Here is a 20659-nt window from a genome sequence, read left to right as displayed (position 1 = left end):
ACCCTTAATTCCCTGACTCTGTAAAAACCTGTCTAACTGTATCTTAAATATATTTAGTGAAGAAGCCTCAACTGCTTCCCTGGGCAGAGAATTACACAGATTCACCACTCTCTGGGGAAAAACAATTTCTCTTCATCTCCGTCCTAAATCTTCTCCCCGAATCTCGAGGCAATGTCCCCTAGTTCTAGTCTCACCTACCAATGGAAACAACTTTCCTACTTCTATCTTGCCTATCCCTTTCAAAATTTTGTGTTTTTCTATAAGATTTGAATTCCCAGGTTATAATCCCAGGCGACTCAATCTCTACCCATAGGTTGACCCCTTCATCTCTGGAATCAACCTGGTGAACCTTCTCTGCACTCCCTCTAAAGCCAGTATATCCTTCCTCAAGTTTGGAGACCAGAACTGCACACAGGCACTTGCACATAGATACCTTATTTGTTGGTGTTTGAGTGGTCCAGTGGTTTCTACTACAGCTAGGGATGTATTGTGTAATATTTATACTGGTGTAGTTCATTTGATATTCCTCAGTAGTGTTACTACTCTGTGAATGACTGGCCTGGGTGCAGCAACCTCAAGTCCATTTTTGTCCTTTACTGGATAGGTACAGTATTTGGTCATTATTTAATAATTTCAAGCCTGTACAAATGAGATTTTAATCTTTAAAAAGCCATTCATCCCTAAAACACAAACCCTTTTTCCACGCAAGTTCTGTGGAATTCTGTGAAGTCATTTGACACTCTGCAGTACCATACTTCACGGTATCTTGCAGCCATCAAAGGTGCTGTGAGGTGTTTTTATGCAACAGTCTTTGGGTTTTCTAAGTGTGTAGGTTATTTGTCATTGTAAACATCAATTCACTTGTAGCTCTGCTCTTGTTGCCAATATTTCTCTGTAGTGTGTGAGCGTGTGTGTGTGTATGTATGTATGTATATGTATATATATATATATATATATATATATATATATATATATATATAAAAAATGTCTGTGTGTGTGTGAACAGAGTTGGGGGCTGAACACATACAGGACACTAAGCATATCAGCTTCTGGTCACATGTCCATTCATCTGTATGTGATTGTTTGAAATTTTATTAGTATGCCTTAAAGTGCCTTATGGTTTTATATAAATTCAATTTTAAGTTTATGAATTGCATTCCATTTCATTTAAAGTAATTAAACTGGTCATCTTTTCTTATTAAGGTGTTCTTCCTGCAGAGTGAGGAACAACCAAGCGATCTTAGTGACCCAGCAGATCACAGCAAACTTGCAGAGAATATGGCCAAGGCATTTTGCTTGGCACTCTGTCCCCACCTTAAACTGCTAAAAGAAGATGGAAAATCAAAACTGGGCCTCCGTGTCACACTAGATTCAGACCAGGTACAAAAGTCTAAATTTTTATGCTAACAAAAAGACAAGGCTGTAAATTACTGTAAGAAGTAGATTTATCTACCTTTTGGCTACTTTGGAGGTAAAATTAGTGCTGGAAGTTAGGTGTAGTGTTCAGTTAAATTAAGCATTGTAGGCTTTGACTTCCTATAAAATATCTGAATTTTAAGATTTCAGTTTGCAATTTCATTGCTTCAAGTTTAGTAAAATTAAACAGTGCATTATTTACAGAATAGGGTTTCAGAACTATCTCACCTTGTTGATTGAAAGCATCTTGAAAACCTAATTGCACCTTAATACCAAGGAAGTTGCTTTTCTGAAATTCAACTTACAGGACGGGAAGGAGGGAGAATAATGACCTGTACACCAATCTTTGTGTAAGTGTGTGATGCAAGTCTTGACCTTTGGTCTAGGTTTTGATCTACATCATGCTCTTCTGATGGCTTTCTCATCAGGTGTATTTTGAATGAAATTAAAGTGAAAACAGGATTATGATGGTGGGAAGTGAATGAAGAGATTTAAACAGTGTGAATGTTAAAAGTTACAAAATATACTTTTCTGAAGGAATTTAGGACATTGTAATATATTTTTGATACTATGGAATAGACTGGCATGAAATGTAAGTGTAAAAGATTGATTCATTCCTGATTCAAATTGAGATGGATGGGATTAATAACTTGTATATTAGTTTCCCCCACTTGCATGAAATGTCCAAATTGTTAACTATAAACCTTATAATGCAGTAGGTTAACCATGTATTAAATGTAATCCTCAGTTTTTTTATTTAGAAGTTGCTGTCATCTTGAATTGAGTACCTTCAAGTGTAAAATATTTCATTTGATTCAATGGTGTTATGGAAATTCATTTTTATAACTTGTGTTGTGAAAACCTACTTCCATAAATCTCTAGAATACATACACAACACTGGAAGAACTCAGCAGGTCAGGCAGCATCCGTGAGAAAAGAGTAGCCAATATTTCGGGCCGAGACGTTGGCTACTCTTTTCTCACGGATGCTGCCTGACCTGCTGAGTTCTTCTAACGTTGTGTACGTGTTCGTTGATCCATAGCATCTGCAGTTGTATTTTTGTGTTTTGATCCATAAATCTCTATTTCCTTAATCAGGTTGGATACCAAACTGGTAGCAATGGACAACCCCTTCCTTCACAATACATGAATGATCTTGACAGCGCTTTGGTTCCAGTTATCCATGGTGGAGCATGTCAGCTGAGTGAAGGGCCAGTTGTGATGGAACTGATCTTTTACATTCTGGAGAGCTTCTCCTAGAAACCTGAAAAACTTTTCCATCTCAGTGGTGTGCATTGCTCTGACTAAAAACATTTGCACTTTAGACTATTGGTATGACAAAACTGATTTGGTGCTCCATTATTGCTGAATCTACTATGCACCATAGATCATTGTTGTTAATGTAATGAAGGTCAGGTTACCTGTTTTTCGACTTTCTATTAAATGTGGACTTAATCCTTTGGTTGACAGTGACGCCATTCTGAAGCATGAATGAACTTTGATTTCTACTAGTTTACATTGTCTGGATTAACCGCTTATCATTCTTCAGGATTCTGAGACAAGTTTTCAATTTGAAATAAAATGGGTACAAGTGGGTATTATGACACTATTATATGAGAAGAATACAGAAATACTTTATGACCTCAGTATCACTACTTCCCTGACAAAATCAGCAGTTAATATATTTAGGTTGTATATAATGTATGTCTGAAATTTTGAAGCACTTAACCTATGCCTTGTAAACCACATAATGGAACATTGTGGTAATCTCTAGCCATGAAATAAAGATAGTGTATAAACAGATTATTCTAAAAGAAAATTAATGACTTTCTCAGCCATACTGCATTTCGTATCAGCTGTATTAATTGTATTTGCTGGTGCATGGGCACCTCAGGTAATATTGTTCCATATATACAGGGACTAGTGTTTAAAGCCTTCATGGGAAGAATCTGCTTCAATTGGGCTGTTATGGGCAGTCTCCAAGTAGAGGAAAGTATCCTTTGTGCCAGAATTAAGCAGAATCTTGGGCAAATGAACTCCTGTAAGTAAATGTAAAATATGGTTGTTTAAAAGCCAAATACACTGTATATCTGTTTTCTTGCATTTAGAGACATTTGCAATTCAAGAATAGTTAATATAAGGTAAATAAATGTTCCCTTTATTTAAAAACAACTCTAGTATTGGCTTTTTAAGAATCAGTAAATAGACATTATTAGCTTAGTTCAGCCTATTTCCTTCAATTGTATATCACTGACTGGAAATGTGGTTTTACCTTGCATATAAGACATACAAAATCATTGTACATTCAAGTGAAATGCTGTTTCATTTCAATTTAGTTTTTGTATTGGCAGAAGTCAAATGTGCACTTTAGAAACTGGTTACAAATAAATGGTTTCCTAATAAAACCTCATTGAATACCAATTAAGTATTTATCACATTAAATACACAACAGCAATAAAGTATTCTTGCATAAATCTGTATGTCTTTTTGTTAACAGTATTCTGAAAACTTGCAGTTTATTTGGTATACAAGGTATAGGCAATGATGGTGGGGTGGGGGGGGAGAGCATGTACTAGTAAGTTTTTTTTTGGTACCTTAAAATTAGGAAGTTATTAATTGAACTCATTAGTTTCAATTTTCTCAGTGAGGAGGAAGAAATAAACACTGTCCCTTTTGATCATACTTCAGATTTCAATATTTGTGACGTGCTGGAAATGCTCATCTATGGATACAAGTATTCATGGTCCAGGTTCATGAATTTTTTCCAGAAACGGGGCTTCTTTTATTGTTGACAGTTCTCAGAAGTAAAATTAATTTGCTATTCCCCCTCCTTTTACAGTAGGGCTATTGAATTTAAGTTACTTCGGCTACTCTAGAATGACTTGGTGGGGTTTATCTTTAAGGAACTTCACATTGCTTCTGGCCTCCCTCCTGTTAGAAACATAGAAAATCTGCAACACAATACAGGCCCTTCGGCCCACATAGTTGTGCTAAACATGTCCCTACCTTAGAAATTACTAGGCTTACCTATAGTCCTCTATTTTACTAAGCTCCATGTACCTATCTAAAAGCCTCTTAAAAGACCCTGTCGTATCTGCCTCCACCACCGTTGCCGGCAGCCCATTCCATGCACTCACCACTCTGAGTAAAAAAACTTACCCCTGACATCTCCTCTCGACCTACTCCCCAGCACCTTAAACCTGTGTCCTCTTGTGGCAACCATTTCAGCCCTATTACTGACATTCCATTTATTTTCTTGACTACAATTTAAATTTCACTACAATTTATCATCCCACTTTTCCAGTTCTGGTGAATGGTTTTGGATATTGACTGTACTATTTGCCTTTTGATATAGCAAGCTAAATAGTCTGGTCTCGCTGATTGTCAGTTCATTTGTGTAATTTTTAAACAATATATTCAAAGCAGTATGGTTTGTGGTTCCATCAAGTTCTAACTAGTTTATCTATTGACCTATAGCCTACATGTCAGTGTGTTTGTCTACGCCAAATGCACATCTATTAAATTAATACTTCAAAAAGACAAATGCTGTTTAAATCTGTTAATTTGCACACTGAAAATAAATTAACCAAAATGCAGTGCATACAGGTGTAACAGCTTTTTAGATTCACATCCAAAAATAACTATATATTCAACACACTAAATGCTGGAGGAGCTTGGCAGGCCAGGCAGCATCTATGGAAAACAGTACAATAAACATCTTGGACTATGACACTTCAGCAGGTCATGCTGAAGGGTCTTGGCATGAAACGTCGACTACTCTTTTCCATAGTTGTTGCCTGGCCTGCTGAGTTCCTCCAGCATTTTGTGTGTGTTGCTTGGATTTCCAGCATCTGCAGACTTTCTCTTGTTTGTGATGGGAACTATATATTGATTTGATTGAAAATACCAACAATCCATAAAACTACTAACTATCTCTAATACTTAAATTACTTCTCACATGTTTAAAGAGATTTGATAGGAAATTAAAATAAACTACAAAGCCATTCATTTAAGGTATTAGGAGTGAGCAACAAATGTAAACCTGTGTAACCACATCCTCCGAACGAAAATTAAAACTGGTTACACTTGATTATACCTTAGCAATACCAAAGCTTAGGTACTTAGATACACATATTAAGCTTCACACTGCACCTGAGTTTATATTAAGAGTGCACTTTCTACCCTATCAATCATCTCCTACACCATAGAGTCCATGGGACTGCCAAGAGGTAGAACAAGGGTTATGAGTCCTATATGTATTAAGATCCAAATGAACCAAAATGGAAATAAAAACTGGTTTTGTATTAGATTAACATTGCACTGATGTAAATTACAGTGCAAGACGTGGCTACTTACTGCCTATAATACCTGATTTCTTAAGGTTATCAACAACAAAAAACGGTTAATAATGAGATTTCAAAGGAAGTCAAACCCTCAATAACAAAGTAAGTTAAATTATCTTTTTAATATTTTAACACATTTTCTTGTAACTTCCACTTTCAAAACAGTCTAATCAAGATAAATATAACACATTTTGCCTGTAAATCTTTAAGGCGCTGTGGAACTCTTAAGTACTAAAATATAAGGAGGCAAATTATAACGAAGTTAAAATGTAGCAAGTTTATCATTAATTTATTTTTATTTTCTACATTCCCTTGCTCTTACCCGTTACATTAATGGCAACTTTGTATTTGCACATTACTAATGAAATACAGCATACAGTGTACTTCACAACATCTTTGGCTTTGTTTGCGTAAATTGGCAATAGCAACAATTCATAATTATATATTCAGTTCCATTCTGTAGCAGGTGAGAGGTGGGTAGATGACACAAATCGATCTGTTTATTAAAAAAAGAAAAATCTTATTGCATTACTGTTTTGATACATTAGTTTTGTCCAACATTTTATCATATATCAACACTGAATGAACATTTTTTGAATTACTCATACATGTTAATTTGTGTCCTCATTGTAGTAATACAGTAACAAACCAGCATGCAACGCAAAGTAAATGGCATTGTTATTGTACACACTGTTACTGATGTACAACCTGAGCAAGCTCAACAGCTTGAGAGGTGTGCCAGGACTTCGTGAAATTTGTTGTTCAATTCATGCCTCTCTGCTCTTCATTTTAAGGATTTGGTACATTTGGACATCGGTTGCATATTAAATTTGCAACACAAGCTGGGAGTGAAAATTCACAGAATGAAGTAATGGCAAACAGTCTCCTTGGTTGGTAAAACAGTACTTTCTACTTAATTTAAAATTTACTTTTCTATTTGGCACGTTGTTAACTTGCTCTCTCAATTCATTTTCCCTTTTTAATTATGTATTTTATTTTAATATACTCCAAGTAATTCCTATTTCTCTCTTTTCTCTTATTTGCAGTGGTCAAGGAGCTACGTTCATGTTTTCATCATCTATTTCGATCTTAAGTTCTCAGAAAATAAGAAGCACTGCTGATGCTGGAATCTGGGACAAGAAACTATATTGGGAGAACTGTGGCTTTGTGAATGAAGCATCTGTGAAGGCAAAAGGCACATGTTGTTTTGGGTTGAGACTCTGCATCAGGATCAGTCCAAGTTGGTGTATCTTAACCTGAAACACAAATGAATATCTTTTGCCTCCACCAATGCTTTGTCCCCAATAGCTTTAATAATCCTCACTCCTATAAACTACTCATTCTACTCACAAGTTGTGGTATGAAAAACAGAATAATCCTGTTGAAGGTTTAAAAGTGTGCTGCTGCGGAGATGTGACTCAAACTAAATTCCACTCTAATCACATTAGGTATATGCTGGCTGTTGGTAATAACTTTGCAACCTACCATTCTTTTGCACAAGAAATGTAACCGAGTAAATATTCGGCAAAATAGGATTTCTCAATATTTTACTTAAATGTGCCATGAATTCTCAAGTTATACATTATAGTAAATCAAATTGAGTGTACTGCATGTCTGATCCTTCAGCCCAACACATTATTGAAAAGCAGTTTTTGTTTTAGGCTAAAAACGGTTACAGAAAATAGCATACCTGATTAAATTCAGGATTCCTGCACTTACAGAAACAAATAGGACTGGATTGTACTCCTATCCCACCTCATACTGAGAAAAAATTTACCTGCATATTCTCACCGCGAGATTGGGTCCAGAATCAGCCACTTTTCTGTTGTAGTTTGCATATCTTGACCCTGGAGAGGTTCTCTGATTCTAACTTTCAATTCCAACCGACCACCAGTTGATTTCCTGCCATCAAAAATCTAAGGACAGATCAACAAATGACCTTCAGAGAAAAGTACCTCACAATAGAGAGAATCTACAAAATGTATAAAACAGGACAACTTTTTAAAGCAGTATCTGAAATGTTATTAAAATTAGCCTATGTACACAGTGCAATCACAAGTCAAGTATTCTCCTAAGGGGTTGTCTAACGGTGGATCTTTGGGTAGCTGTAAAGGCCGATCTGGGATCCACACATTCAGGTGCAGTGTGGACACGAGTCAGGGGTTGGGTCTTTCAGTTCTTCATTCCTCTTTTGCAGCTGCTGCTTGTTCTTTGCAGCACAGTGGAGGTTGGTATAATATATGCAGCTTCCTCTTGAACAGACTTCATCCAGGTGCAGCTATTGAGTGCAATGTCTTCCCAGTTCTTAAAGATGTAGTGTTGAATTTTTTCAGGGTGATTTTGATGTACCCTGGTTGAAAGCATCTTGAAAACCTTGAGGTGTGTCCTTTGCCCATCAGGGGCTTGCTGCTCTTCCTTCAACTGGGAGTAAAAAATCTGTGTGGGAATATGTGAGCTTTCGGATGCCTAACTCACATCTCCCCAAACAGATCCTTTGCTCCCAGGCCTATAATGGCAAAAGATTTTAAAGCACTTTTTTAGACATTTGCAACTCAAAGCTTTTCCAGCTCTAAATACACCTAAATGAAACTTAGTCGAGTCATGCAAATTAAATAAGTCACCAATTGCAAAAACAAAAGCAGGGCACAACAATCAGCCTTGGGCTCATCCATAACTCAACCAATTAGTGTTGTATGCACAACCACAATAAATAGACTTTGCTATGAATATAAACTCAACAAAATGAGAAAGAATAATTGCAATTAAGAAACCTATGGCGATGAATTCCTTTGCAATTAGAATGAATGTTAAAAATTATACACTGGTTGATACTTGCTACATTTGTTTTCATTTTATTTTCAGACATCTTAAAAGATACTCATTTTTCAGGTCTTCATGATCCCCATATTAATTAATTTTTACACTAGCTTTGTATTTTAGTTTTAATTGAACAAATTCTTGTACAATATTAGCTCCTTATTGGGAATGAATAATGTTTTACAAAACACCAACTGTAAAATTGTGGTGACGTTTCATTTATTTTTAAATATCTTAAAATCAAAAAAAAGTTGCTTTAAAAAATTTCTCAGTTTTCAATAGAATACATTGTTTATGAGCTTGCAATATAGATTTGTACTCTTCCATGTTGCAACAGAAATAGTATTTGCAACTTGCATAATCATTTAACAGATTATGAGCATTGGCACCCTAGATTTGACTTCTTGGCTTATTGCTTTTGGCCAAATCCAATCTAGTCTAAGTAAATGCTTATTTAACAGACACCACTGGAAGAGATTAGAAGGGGAAATTATTTTTCTCTAAGAGGTTATGGGAAGTCATCAGCAGCAAATCTGGATCAGCCAACACAGATTATGACGGATCTATGATCTTTGCAAGCTATGATTCAGCTTTCAAGACTTTTTCATATATTAGGGAAATGCCCAAGCTAAAACATTAAAAACCTTTAGGGATACCCTGTACACAATGATCACAGTGACATGCAAGACTACAAATGTGTAACTGAGCTAAACAGAAAAAGCAATGACTTTGTCATCCAGCTACATACAATCAGAAAAAGCTAGAAATCAATTAACACTGCAAACAAGGGCTTTTCTTTCTTGAAGCTGCCATTCTCTTCTACCTAAGGTGGAGGCTGATGACCTGTGAACATTTTCTGCCCAACACACCTGTCATCTAGATCATTTGATTCAGCACAGATCAGGGGCTTAAACTGCATTCTGTCTAGAATACTAAAGAGGTGAGCTTCTAAGCTGGTCACTCTCTAGCCAAGCTATTCTGCTACAGTTATGATACTGATAACTACTAAATAATATAGAAACTTGACCAAGATGGTCCTGCTGACGAAAAGCAAGACCAATCTATTCTGGCAACTATCTCCCAATCATCAGTCAAGTGATGGAAATTACAGGTGATCCTTACAAGCCAATCAGGTTCTGGAAGTTCACTTGTAGAATTCATAAATCACTATCTAAAAATTTGAAATATGAAATAAAATTAATTCTCATGAAATTAAAGAATAATCAAATGAGTCCAGAAGGGTCTCAGCCTGAAACATCAACTGTTATTCATTTTGATAGATGCTGCCTGACCTGCTGAGTCCCTCCAGCATTGTGTATGTGTGTGTAGCTCTAGATTTCCAGCATCTGCAGAGTTTTTTAATAGTTTTCTTTTTCAATCTATGTTTCTTTACACACCCAGATAACATGGTAAATACAATTCCAACTGATTTTCAGAAAAGCGCCCCCTGTAATGTGAGGGTCACCTGTGTTGTCAAAAATGCTATAAAAATGCACTTGCTATTAACATTTTAACTCAGAATTTGAGTTTTGCCATGGTTGGCTGGCTCAGACCTCATTATAAATTTTATCCAAATAGGGAAGAGCTGAACTGAGACAAAATGAGCACGTCTGTCTTTGACATCAGGTAGCATCTGACCAAGTGAGACACCGAGGTGCCTTGGTTAAACTAAGGACAATGGGACTAAAGGAAAAAGCCTTCCACTGTCTGGAGTAATATGTAGCATAAAGGAAGTTGGTTGTGATATTTGTGGGTAGGAAACAATCATTTTAGATCTTCATGTAGAATTTCCATGTGTAATGCCTAAAGCACAAATTTCAATTCCATTGACAAATCCTCAAAAGTGAAACATCATTTGCCTGCAAGCAGCAATGCATGTCATAATCAGAAACATCAACCATCTCTATGCCTCTACACATGTTGCACCACATACCAAGTTTCTCCAGCAGTTTATTTTTTGATTCAAACACCTGTGAATTATGGCAGGTTAATGAATACCTTAGAAAGAGAATCCAACTACTTGCAACCTCATTACACTTCTACTTCAATATCAAGCAAAATATGAATTCTGGAATTACCTAAGTGGATACAGAGCATTCAAGAACACAAGAAAATAGGAGCAGGAGTAGGACACTGTGCCCCTCACAAGCTTGCTCCACCATTCACTGATCAAATGCTGGCTTCAACTTCAATGCCCAGTTACTAATCACCTCAATTGTTTGATATTTCAAATACTTATGTCTGCATCTTAAATGTATCTAATGATCTGGCCTCCAGCACCGTCAGATGCAGAGAATTCCAGAGATTCACCACCCTTAGAAGAAATTTCTACACATAGGATAATGCAGAACTCCCAATCTTTATTGTTCATTTCCTCTATTACTAATGCAGTATGACAGGATTTGCTTACTGTACTGGTATTTGCTAAAGCTTATTCAAACACTACCTCCCAGCAAGACCAGAACAAGACACACATGGAAATGCCACCAACTGCAACTTCATTACCAAGGGAACTCATTATAGTGAGTAAGAAATACACTGCCATTTCCACAACAATGCTAGGTCAAGTTCCTGGAATTTTCTATCTAATGACACTATGAAAATAGTTCCATTACATAGATGCAACTGTTCAAGGAGGCAGTTATTTTGGGATAAAATGATATAGTACTCTACCTCCACAATTTCTCTGACCTCACATTCAGTTTCTAGCTTGTCCAGTTTTAGCTGCGCAGTTCCAACAGGTTTGTCACTCCTGAAAAATCCACTGTAAAACAAACCAGAGCAATAAATGCTGTATGAGAAAATCAACCTTGCAAAACATAGCAACTCCTGTCCCATGTTAATATGCTGAAATCCAGAACTGTAACCAGAATAGGATCAGCAGTGAACCAAAAGGAAGAATAAACATTAAACAGTACTTTCAAGGAAGAAAATAATCAGGAATATATATAAGGTAAATAGGAGCAAATACTGTACATATGCACTGTTATGTAAACTGCTACTAAGATCCTTACCCCTTATGAAATACTTCAAATTTAATTCCTTTTGTCTGAATTATTCGTTTAAATCCACGATGATTTCTGTTAATATTCAGTGTAAAACTCTCATTATACTCTGGAAGAGAAATAACAGACACAGAACACGCTTTAGTTTAGGTGAAACATGATAAAAGCCTGTAAAGGGAGGTATAAAATAGCTGAGATAGATGTGCTATCACAACAGGAGTGGTGTTTTACAACACTGAAATCAACACACAATCATCACTTGTGAACATAATTTATCAGTCAGTGAAGGAAAAGTTTAAAACAGATCCGCTGGTTAGTATTCTAAATTGAAGCAGGACTAATTTTGGGGGAATTAGGCAGGATCTAGCAGGCGGTTATTAGGATAGACTGTTTGAAGGGAAAGGAATGAATTGCAAGTGGCAGGCTTTTAAGAGTGTTATATCAGAAGTTTAGAGACAACAATATCCTGTTAGGGCAAAGGGTGAGCTTGGGTGATGCAAGATATTGAGGCTGTGATCAAGAAAAAGGAAACATACAATGGGTTTATGATGTTAGGAATGAGGGATGACATTGTAGAATTATTTAAAACTGAGGCATGGATGAGGTAGATGTTCAGATTTTTCACTAGGGTAGATAGAGCCCAATATTTGGAGGCATAGATTTGCGGTGAGAGGGGAAAGACTTAAAAGGACTTGAGTTGCAACTGTTTCCAGAGGGTGGTGTTTATATGGAATGAGATATGGAAGTGGTTGAGGCAGGTACAATTATCATTTAAGAAATACTTGGATGTGGACATGGAGGCCCAGCACTTAGAGAAATATGGGCTGAATGCAGGAATTTGAGTAAAGCTGGCTGGGCACTGTGGTTGACATGGACTCTGAGGTGAAGAGCCTGTATCTGTGCTATCTGGCTCCATGATTCAAGTCTAATGTGAATGAATTGACATTCATCTGAATGGAAATTAGTTTGCCAGAATTTTATCCATTTGCTTATTAAAAACATGAGACCATAGGACAAAAGAGCAGAGTAGACTATTTGGCTGATAAGAGTATTCTGCTGTTAGATTTCCTCCCCTACCCCGCAACCCCATTCTCCCCATAACCTTTGACACACCTACTAATCAAAACCTATCAATATCCGCTTTAAGAAAACAATGACTTGGCTTCCACAACCCAACTATCTGTGGCAATTAATTCCACAGATTCACTACCATCTGGCTAAAGAAATTCCTCTGTATCTCTGTTCTAAAGGGATGTCCTTATATTTTGAGGCTGTGCCCTCCAGTCCTAGACTTTCTGATTATTGGAAACATGCTCTCCATGTTCATTCTATCTAGGATTTTCAATATTTGGTACATTTCAAAGAGACCCCTTCATTCTTCTAAATTCCAGTGAGTACAGACCCAGAGCCATCAAATGCTCCTCATACATTAACCTGAGGACCATTGCCATGAACTCCTTCTGGATTCTATCCATGCCAACAGATCCTTTCTTAGGTAAGTGTCCAAAACTGTTCATAATACTCCAAATATAGCCTGACCAATATCTTTCTAAAGGGAGTCTTTCTGTGCTGTAGTGAACTGAATGGCCTGATTCTGTGTCACATATCTAATGGATGGCACAGGGGGTGTGGCAGTTAGTATTGCTACCCCTCAACTCCTAGGGTGCTGTCTGGGTGAAATCTGCATGTCCTCAAATATTAAATTTAATAGCTCCATCAATACTACCCCCTTTTTAGTCATCAGCAAACTAAATTGAGGCTTTCTATGCAACACTATCATTTACAAATAAACTGAATATTGCTTCCCAATACACACCCTTTTGGAACACAACTTACCACAATCTGCCAATATCAACAGATGGTCTATTATCTACATAGTTTGTCTAATTATTCAGCCAATTCAATAATTTGTTTTCAGTTTCATGATCATGTGAAGGAGTCTATCAAATAACTCCTAAAAGTAAATTTAATCCAATTTGGGTCTATGACAGTTCTATCCAATTAGCTCCATTTCCCTTTTTAATAAATTGGCTAATTGACTTAAGTAATTTTATTCCTTTGAGCTATTCTCTGGAATGTTATTCCTGAAGCAAATTCCATCATTCTTTCAGTCAGTGATTCCAGATGAGAAGATTTTATATTTTGAACACCACCCCTCACTTCTCGATTCCAAAGAGAACCACCTCATTTTTTCCATTTTCATTTTCAGTCTTTATCATTTTCCAGGGATCGGTGCTGATACCTAAGTTTGTGATATATGTAATTTAGATGTGGTGTCAAAATGGTGGTTGTGACACATCTAGTGTGTTCGTGTAGTGGGTAGTGCTTGTCACTCTCACTTTCAGCTTTGATCGCCGGCTAGCAGTCTTGCGAAAAGGAGAGCTGAGTGTGTAAGCCTCTCCCTACCAGTACGTAGCCTCTCCAACAGCAAGCCTCATGTCGTGCCTCCTCGCTGGCAACACACGGAAACTGAACTCCTTTTGGACTCAGGCTGAACTACAGAGGATGGGGAGGAGGTCTGGCCTCAGCACACATAGCACATAGACCCACCGGTGTGTGGACATGCCCTGATGCCCAACTATGGGTAAATTGCCTGATTGCCATGTGGGCAGCCTCAGGAGAGACAAAGGCTATGGGAGTAAACCCAAACAGCAAATCCAGAGTGGAGCCCCTAAGGTGGCTGGACGTCATTGAACATCCTTCCAGCAGCTCTTGCAGCCAAGACTACACTGGAGAGGGGGAATCTAGATAACTGAGCATCTCCATTCCTTCCGCCCAGGCTTGTGATGATGATCATCACCCATTATTCTTCGAGACAAATGGATGCCAACCACCACCAATTTGATAAAAATATATCTGGGCTGATCAGTAAATTTTACAGATGACAAAAATGAACAAGATTGTGAATAGTGAAGTTATCCAAAGGATATAGATCAGTTGCAAATATGGGTAGACAAATGGCAGAAGGAGATTAATCGGATAAAGTGTGAGGTATTACACTTTGGGAGGTCACGGGTAAGGGGAACACATACAGCATGTAGAAGGATCCTTGGGAGCATTAATGAACTGTGGAATGTTGGGGTGCAAGTCCACAGTTACGTGAAAGAGGCATGCAAATAGATAGGGTGGTAAAGAATGTGCACACAGCCAACTTGCTTTCATTGGTCAGGCACTGAGTAAAATTGGGAAGTCATGCTGCAAGTTCATAAAACATCAGTTAAGTTACATTTGGAGCACTGTGTGCAGTTCTGGTTGCCACAATACAGGAAAGATGTGGAGGCTTTAAAGAGGGGCTCAGTCCTCTTTCATCCTCTCCAGATGCTGCCTGGATAAAAAATATCAGCCATAAAGAGAGGCTGGCCTAACTAAAGGTTAAGAAACTAAGCCAGGAAGCTCGAAGAGGCAGGTGGAGTACAACGTTGGGTAATATTAAATGAGCCTTTAGGAGTGGAAGAAAAGATTTTTTTTTCACACAAATTACTGAAGATCACTTTTGCAAGGCAGTTGGAACAAAAGAGTAAGGGAATCTTGTTGCAAATATATACACCCTTTGTGAAACTTGTGGTTATAGTTTCTTGTACTTATTCAAAGATGTACTAGACCAAGTCCAAGGATGCCAGGGCTAATCAATGAAACTTCATTGAATAGACCTGTTCCCCAGAGTTAAGGAACTTAAAGGCATTCAGATTTAGACACACAAATTGTACTGAATCTGGTAGATCCTGAGGTCACAGAATCAGCAATGTGGCATTTGACAATGAGATAGGGAGACTCTTTACAACTCTCTTCACTAGATTACTACCCATACTTATTCCATCTTTGAAGACATTCAAAACCAAGGGCAGTGTGTTCAGAAGTTTGTGGATATAAAATAGAGTGGTACAGTGCAGGCCTGTCACAGTTTCAGAATGCACTTCAGAAACCTATGGCATTATCTTTTTCCTATACAAGTTCTTATTACTGAAAGCAACAGGAAAAAAGTTGGCAAAATAGTGTATTTTCACTGAATTTTAGATTTTTTTTCAGTAAGTATCTTACAAAACTGACAGCAATATTGGGCAAGAACTGCCAAGAAATATCAGCTAAAGGGAGGTTATCAACAGAACACACTTTACATGCGCAATCTAATCAGATTGAATTGTTAAAATTTCAATCTGATTGATTAATAATTAAACTGTGCACAACATATTCAAAAGAAAATGCAAATTTAGTTGGTTATAAATAGAGGAAATTAGTGGTTGCATTTTAGCCTTATAAAGATACTCTTCTCCCATGCTACACATTCAAATTAAGAAATTTAATATATTTAATCAAAACTGATATGAACAGACAGCAACTTCCCAAAAACTGAGAAAATTTACCCATTCCATACCTGGACAATTAGTATTCCTTATTACAGAAGTTTTGTTTCGTTGAGCTTGCTCCTAGTTTAAAAAAATGCTGTATTTTATAGTCAATCTATAATTTGTTGTTTATATAATTACGTTGCTAATAATAATTCAATGAAAGATTAACAGGTAAAATTTTAAACATTCACAAATACATGGTGATAAATACCCAAATTGTTTAAACTATTTGCTTGTATGTAATTCTATATAGGAAAAATGCAACTATAAGATTATGTCTCTATATTTCATAAATGAGTTTACTTACTGTACTAGGATACTGAAATTCAAACTTTACAAATGCATCAAGGTCATGTACGGACACACCTGTGTAAAAACAAATAAGGTTTGTTTTCCAGTAGAAATTAGATCCCACCTTATTCACAAAATAAATTTAAGTTAATTTTATTTGGTTGATTTTTAAACTATGCATTTACAGAGGTAATTAATTTATTAAGCTATATTTATTCAAAACCCTTTATGTAAGAGTACCATAGACATTTGTAACGTGCATAATGTTATAGACATATTTGACTTAACAGCACAGTTTATGGATCATTTAGCAACCAGTTAATATTTAAAAATATGCATCAAAATTAGTGAAGATTTCTTCATTGCAAATAAAGAAAAGCAAGGTGATGTTATTAAACATGGCTCTCCCAAAAACAAGGTGCTTAATGTTGATTTGCTGTTATGATAGTAATTAAAAAGATTGGAAGAGTTCACATATGGAGTTCAGTGGAAGATAATAATTGATTTGAAAAATAACAGCAAATTCAATAACTTTGGTGAAGGAAAGATGGAAATGTGGTGGCTGTTTGGAAGGATAGAATAGTCAGACGTTGGCGGAAGAGGTGTAGTGTTGGCACATTTACAGGTAACGTGAGTAACCATAAAATCATAAGATAAAGGAGCAGAATTAGGCCATTGGCCTATTCAGTCTGCTCCACCATTTCATCATGGCTGACCCAATTTTCCTCTCAGCCCCAAAATTCTGCCTTCTCCCTGTATCCCTTCATTCCCTGACCAATCAAGAATTTATCAACCTCTGCCTTAAATATAAGACTTGGCCTCCACAGCCACATATGGCAAAGAATTCCACAGATTCACGAGTCTCTGACCAAAGAAATTCCTCCTCATCTCCATTCTAAAAGGACACCCCTCTATTCTGAGGCTGTGTCCTCTGGTCTTAGACTCTCCCACCATAAGAAACATCCTCTCCACATCCACTCTATCAAGGCCTTTCACCATTCAATAGGTTTCAATGAGGTCATCCCTCATTCTTCTGAATTCCAGTGAATTCAGAGCCATCAAACGCTCTTCATGTGACAAGTCATTCAATCCTGGAATCATTTTCCTGACCACATTTGAACCCTCTCTAGTTTCAGCACATCCTTTCTAAGATAAGAGGCCCAAAGCTGCTCACAATGCTCCAAGTGAGGACACCAGTGTTTTATAAAGTCTCCTTGCTTTTATATTTTTGTCTGCTCGAAATGAATGCTAACATTGCATTTGCCTTCCTCACCAGACACATCCTGCAAATTAACCTTTATGGAATCCTGCACAAGGACTCCCAAGTCCCTTTGCACCTTAGTTTCTTGTATTTTCTCTTCATTGAGAAAAAAGTCAACACTTTCATTTCTTCTACCAAAGTGCATGACCATACACTTCCCAACAGTGTATTCTATCTGCTATTTCTTTGCTCATTCTCCTAATCTGTCCAAGTCCATCTGTAGCTCCTCTACTTCCTCAAAACAACCTGCCCTTCCACCTATCTTCGTATTGTCTGCAAACTTTGTAACAAAGCCATCAATTTCATCATCCTAATCATTGACATATAACATAAAAAGAATCGGTCCCAACACAGACCCCTATGGAACACCACTAGTCACTGGCAGCCAGCCAGAAAAGGCTCCCTTTGTTCCCACTCTTTGCCTCCTGCCAATCAGCCACTGCATTATCCATGCTGGAATCTTCCCTGTAATACCACAAGCTCTTGTTAAGTAACCTCATGTATGGCACCTTCTCAAAGGCCTTCTGAAAATCCAAGTACACAATATGAACCAATCCCCCTTTGTCTATCCTGCTTGTTTTTTCTTCAAATAATTTCAACAGATTTGTCAGACAAAATTTTCCCTTGAGGAAACCATGCTGACTACAGTCTATCTTATCATGTGCCTCCAGGTAACCTGAGACCTCATTTTAACAATCAACTCCAACATCTTCCCAACCACTGAGGTCAGACTAATTGGCCTATAGTTTCCTTTATTCTACCTCTCTCTGTTCTTGAAGAGTGGAGTGACATTTGCAATTTTCCAGTCTTCAGGAACCATTCCAGTATCTAGTGATTCTGGAAAGATCATTACTAATACCACCACAATCTCTTCAGCCACTTCTTTCAGAACCCTGAGGTGTACACCTTCTGGTCCAGGTAACCTATCTACCTTCAGACCTTTCAGCTTCCTAAGGACCTCTCAAGTTCTGATAACTTCACAGTCGTCATGCCCCCTGACACCTGAAACTTCCACCATATTGCTAGAGCCTTCCACAGTGAAAACTGATGCAAAATACTTAGTCAGTTCATCTGCTATTTCATTGTCCCCCGTTACTACCTCATCATTTTCCAGCAGTCCAGTATTTACTCTCGCCTCTCTTTTACACTTTATGTTTCTGATTAAACTTTTGGCATCCTCTTTAATATTACTGGCTAGCTTACTTTCATATTCCATCTTTACCTTCTTAATAGCCTTTTTAGTTGCCCTCTGTTGGTTTTTAAAAGCTTCCCAATCCTCTAACTTCCCTCTAATTTTTGCTCTATCATATGCCGTCTCATTGGCTTTTATGTTGGCTTTGACTTGTCTTGTTAGCCACGGATGTGTCATCTTTCCCTTAGAATGCTTCCTCCACTTTGGAATGTATCTTACAGGACAAGATAGTACAAAGTCAGCAAGGTTTCCTTCAGGGAAAATCCTGCCTGAAGAACCTATTGGAATTCTTTCAGGAGATTACAAGTAGGATAGATAAAGGGGATGCAGTGGATACTGTATATTTGGGCTTTCAGAAGGCCTTTGACAAGGTGCCACACATGAGGCTGCTTACGAAGTTAAGAGCTCATGGTATTACCCGAAAGTTACTGGCATGGTTAGGACATTAGCTGATTGGTAGGAGACAGTGAGTGGGAATAAAAAGATCCTTTTCTGGTTGGCTATCAGTGACTAGTGGTGTTCCGCAGGGGTCGGTATTGGGACCACTTCTTTTTATGCTGCATATAAATGATTTAGATGATAGAATAGATGACTTTTTTTTACCAAGTTTGCAGGTGATATGAAGATTGGTAGGAGGGGCAGGTAGTGTTGTGGAAGCAGGTAGGCTGCAGAAGGATTTAGACAGATTAGGAGAATGGGCAAGGAAGTGGCAAATGAAATATAAAAGTAACACGCCGTAAGGTTTTACTGCTAAGGCTAATGTAATGGTTTCTCAGTAGCAGCAATGTTTGGGTTATGGCTAGATAACAGGACTTTGGAATGTATGTTATCCAATGGGAGAAACGTTGTTCTTTCTTGTGTGTCTGGGAGCTGGGTTTTTCGTGTCTTTCGCGGGGGAGTGATGGAGAGAGAGGACGCGAATGGAGAGAGTCGGAAGACCACTGGACAGAGTGGACTGAGGAGCGAGGGTCCAAGGGCCGGCTACACTTGGAGGTCGACGGGAACAAATGAACGAACAGTGAGCTCCAAAGAGGCACAATAGACTTTTTTTCTTAAAATGGGCCCTTTTACTTTTTATTTTCTTTACTAACCCTCTATCCAAATTAAGATTTATAAAATTCAATCATTTAACTGCATATGGTGTACTGTCTGATATTTTGCATTGCGGGCTTGTAACCAGGCAACACATCACACAGCATCCACACAAACAAGATTTCTCAGTTTGACGGAGCAGGAGTTGTTTTCCCCTAGATGAACACATGCTGGCCGAGCCTGAGGGTTACACAAGGTTGGAAAATGCATGGTCATGCACTTTCATAGTAGAAATAAATATGCAGACTATTTGCTAAATGGGGAGAAAATCCAAAAATCTGAGATGCAAAGGGACTTGGGAGTCCTTGTGCAGAACACTCTAAAGATTAACTTGCAGCTAGAGTTGGTGATGAGGAAGGCAAATGCAATGTTGGCATTCATGTCAAGAGAACTAGAATACAAGAGCAAGGATATGATGCTAAGGCTTTATAAAGCACTGGTGAGGCGTCACCTTGAGTAATGTGAATAGTTTTGGGCTCCTCATCTAAGGAAAGATATGCTAGCATTGGAAAGGATTCAGATTTGGGAATGAAAGGGTTATCATTATGAGGAACATTATGAGTACAGACCCAGAACCAGAGCTCTGGGTCTGTACTCGCTGGAATTCAGAAGGATGAGTTGGGATCTCGTTGAAACCTTTCAAATGTTGAAAGGCCTAGACAGAGTAGATGTGAACAGGATATTTTCCACGGTGGGGGAGTCCCGGACAAGAGGGCACAGACTCAGGATAGAGGGGCGTCCATTTAAAACAAAAATGTGCAGAAATTTCTTTAGCCAGAAGGTGGTGAATTTGTGGAATTTATTACCACAGGCAGCTGTGGAGGCCAGATCATTGGGTGTATTTAAGGCAGAGCTTGATAGGTTCTTGATTGGATATGGCATCAAAGGTTATAGGAA

The 20659-nt window shown here is 37.7% G+C and overlaps 2 protein-coding genes across 4 annotated transcripts in view; one reads left to right on the top strand and one right to left on the bottom strand.

Moving 5' to 3' along the window:
- zfyve9a (zinc finger, FYVE domain containing 9a) overlaps positions 1–3889 on the top strand; it is a 152671-nt gene extending 148782 nt beyond the window's left edge. For both annotated transcript variants that reach the window (XM_073063003.1, XM_073063004.1), the window contains 2 exons: positions 1204–1380; positions 2514–3889. In XM_073063003.1, the coding sequence (XP_072919104.1) occupies positions 1204–1380; positions 2514–2675 (339 nt within the window). In that variant the 3' untranslated portion in view covers positions 2676–3889. The remainder of the gene's footprint in view (positions 1–1203; positions 1381–2513) is intronic.
- Positions 3890–5860: 1971 nt separating this feature from the next.
- Positions 5861–20659, bottom strand: part of cc2d1b (coiled-coil and C2 domain containing 1B) — a 103257-nt gene continuing 88458 nt past the window's right edge. For both annotated transcript variants that reach the window (XM_073063005.1, XM_073063006.1), the window contains 6 exons: positions 16234–16292; positions 15953–16004; positions 11590–11689; positions 11249–11339; positions 7536–7674; positions 5861–6254 (listed from right to left, as the gene is read on the bottom strand). In XM_073063005.1, the coding sequence (XP_072919106.1) occupies positions 7546–7674; positions 11249–11339; positions 11590–11689; positions 15953–16004; positions 16234–16292 (431 nt within the window). In that variant the 3' untranslated portion in view covers positions 5861–6254; positions 7536–7545. The remainder of the gene's footprint in view (positions 6255–7535; positions 7675–11248; positions 11340–11589; positions 11690–15952; positions 16005–16233; positions 16293–20659) is intronic.

This window comes from Hemitrygon akajei, chromosome 12, assembly GCF_048418815.1.
Source record: "Hemitrygon akajei chromosome 12, sHemAka1.3, whole genome shotgun sequence".
Classification (NCBI taxonomy): Eukaryota; Metazoa; Chordata; class Chondrichthyes; order Myliobatiformes; family Dasyatidae; genus Hemitrygon; species Hemitrygon akajei.
This window is presented reverse-complemented; position numbering and strand designations above follow the sequence as displayed.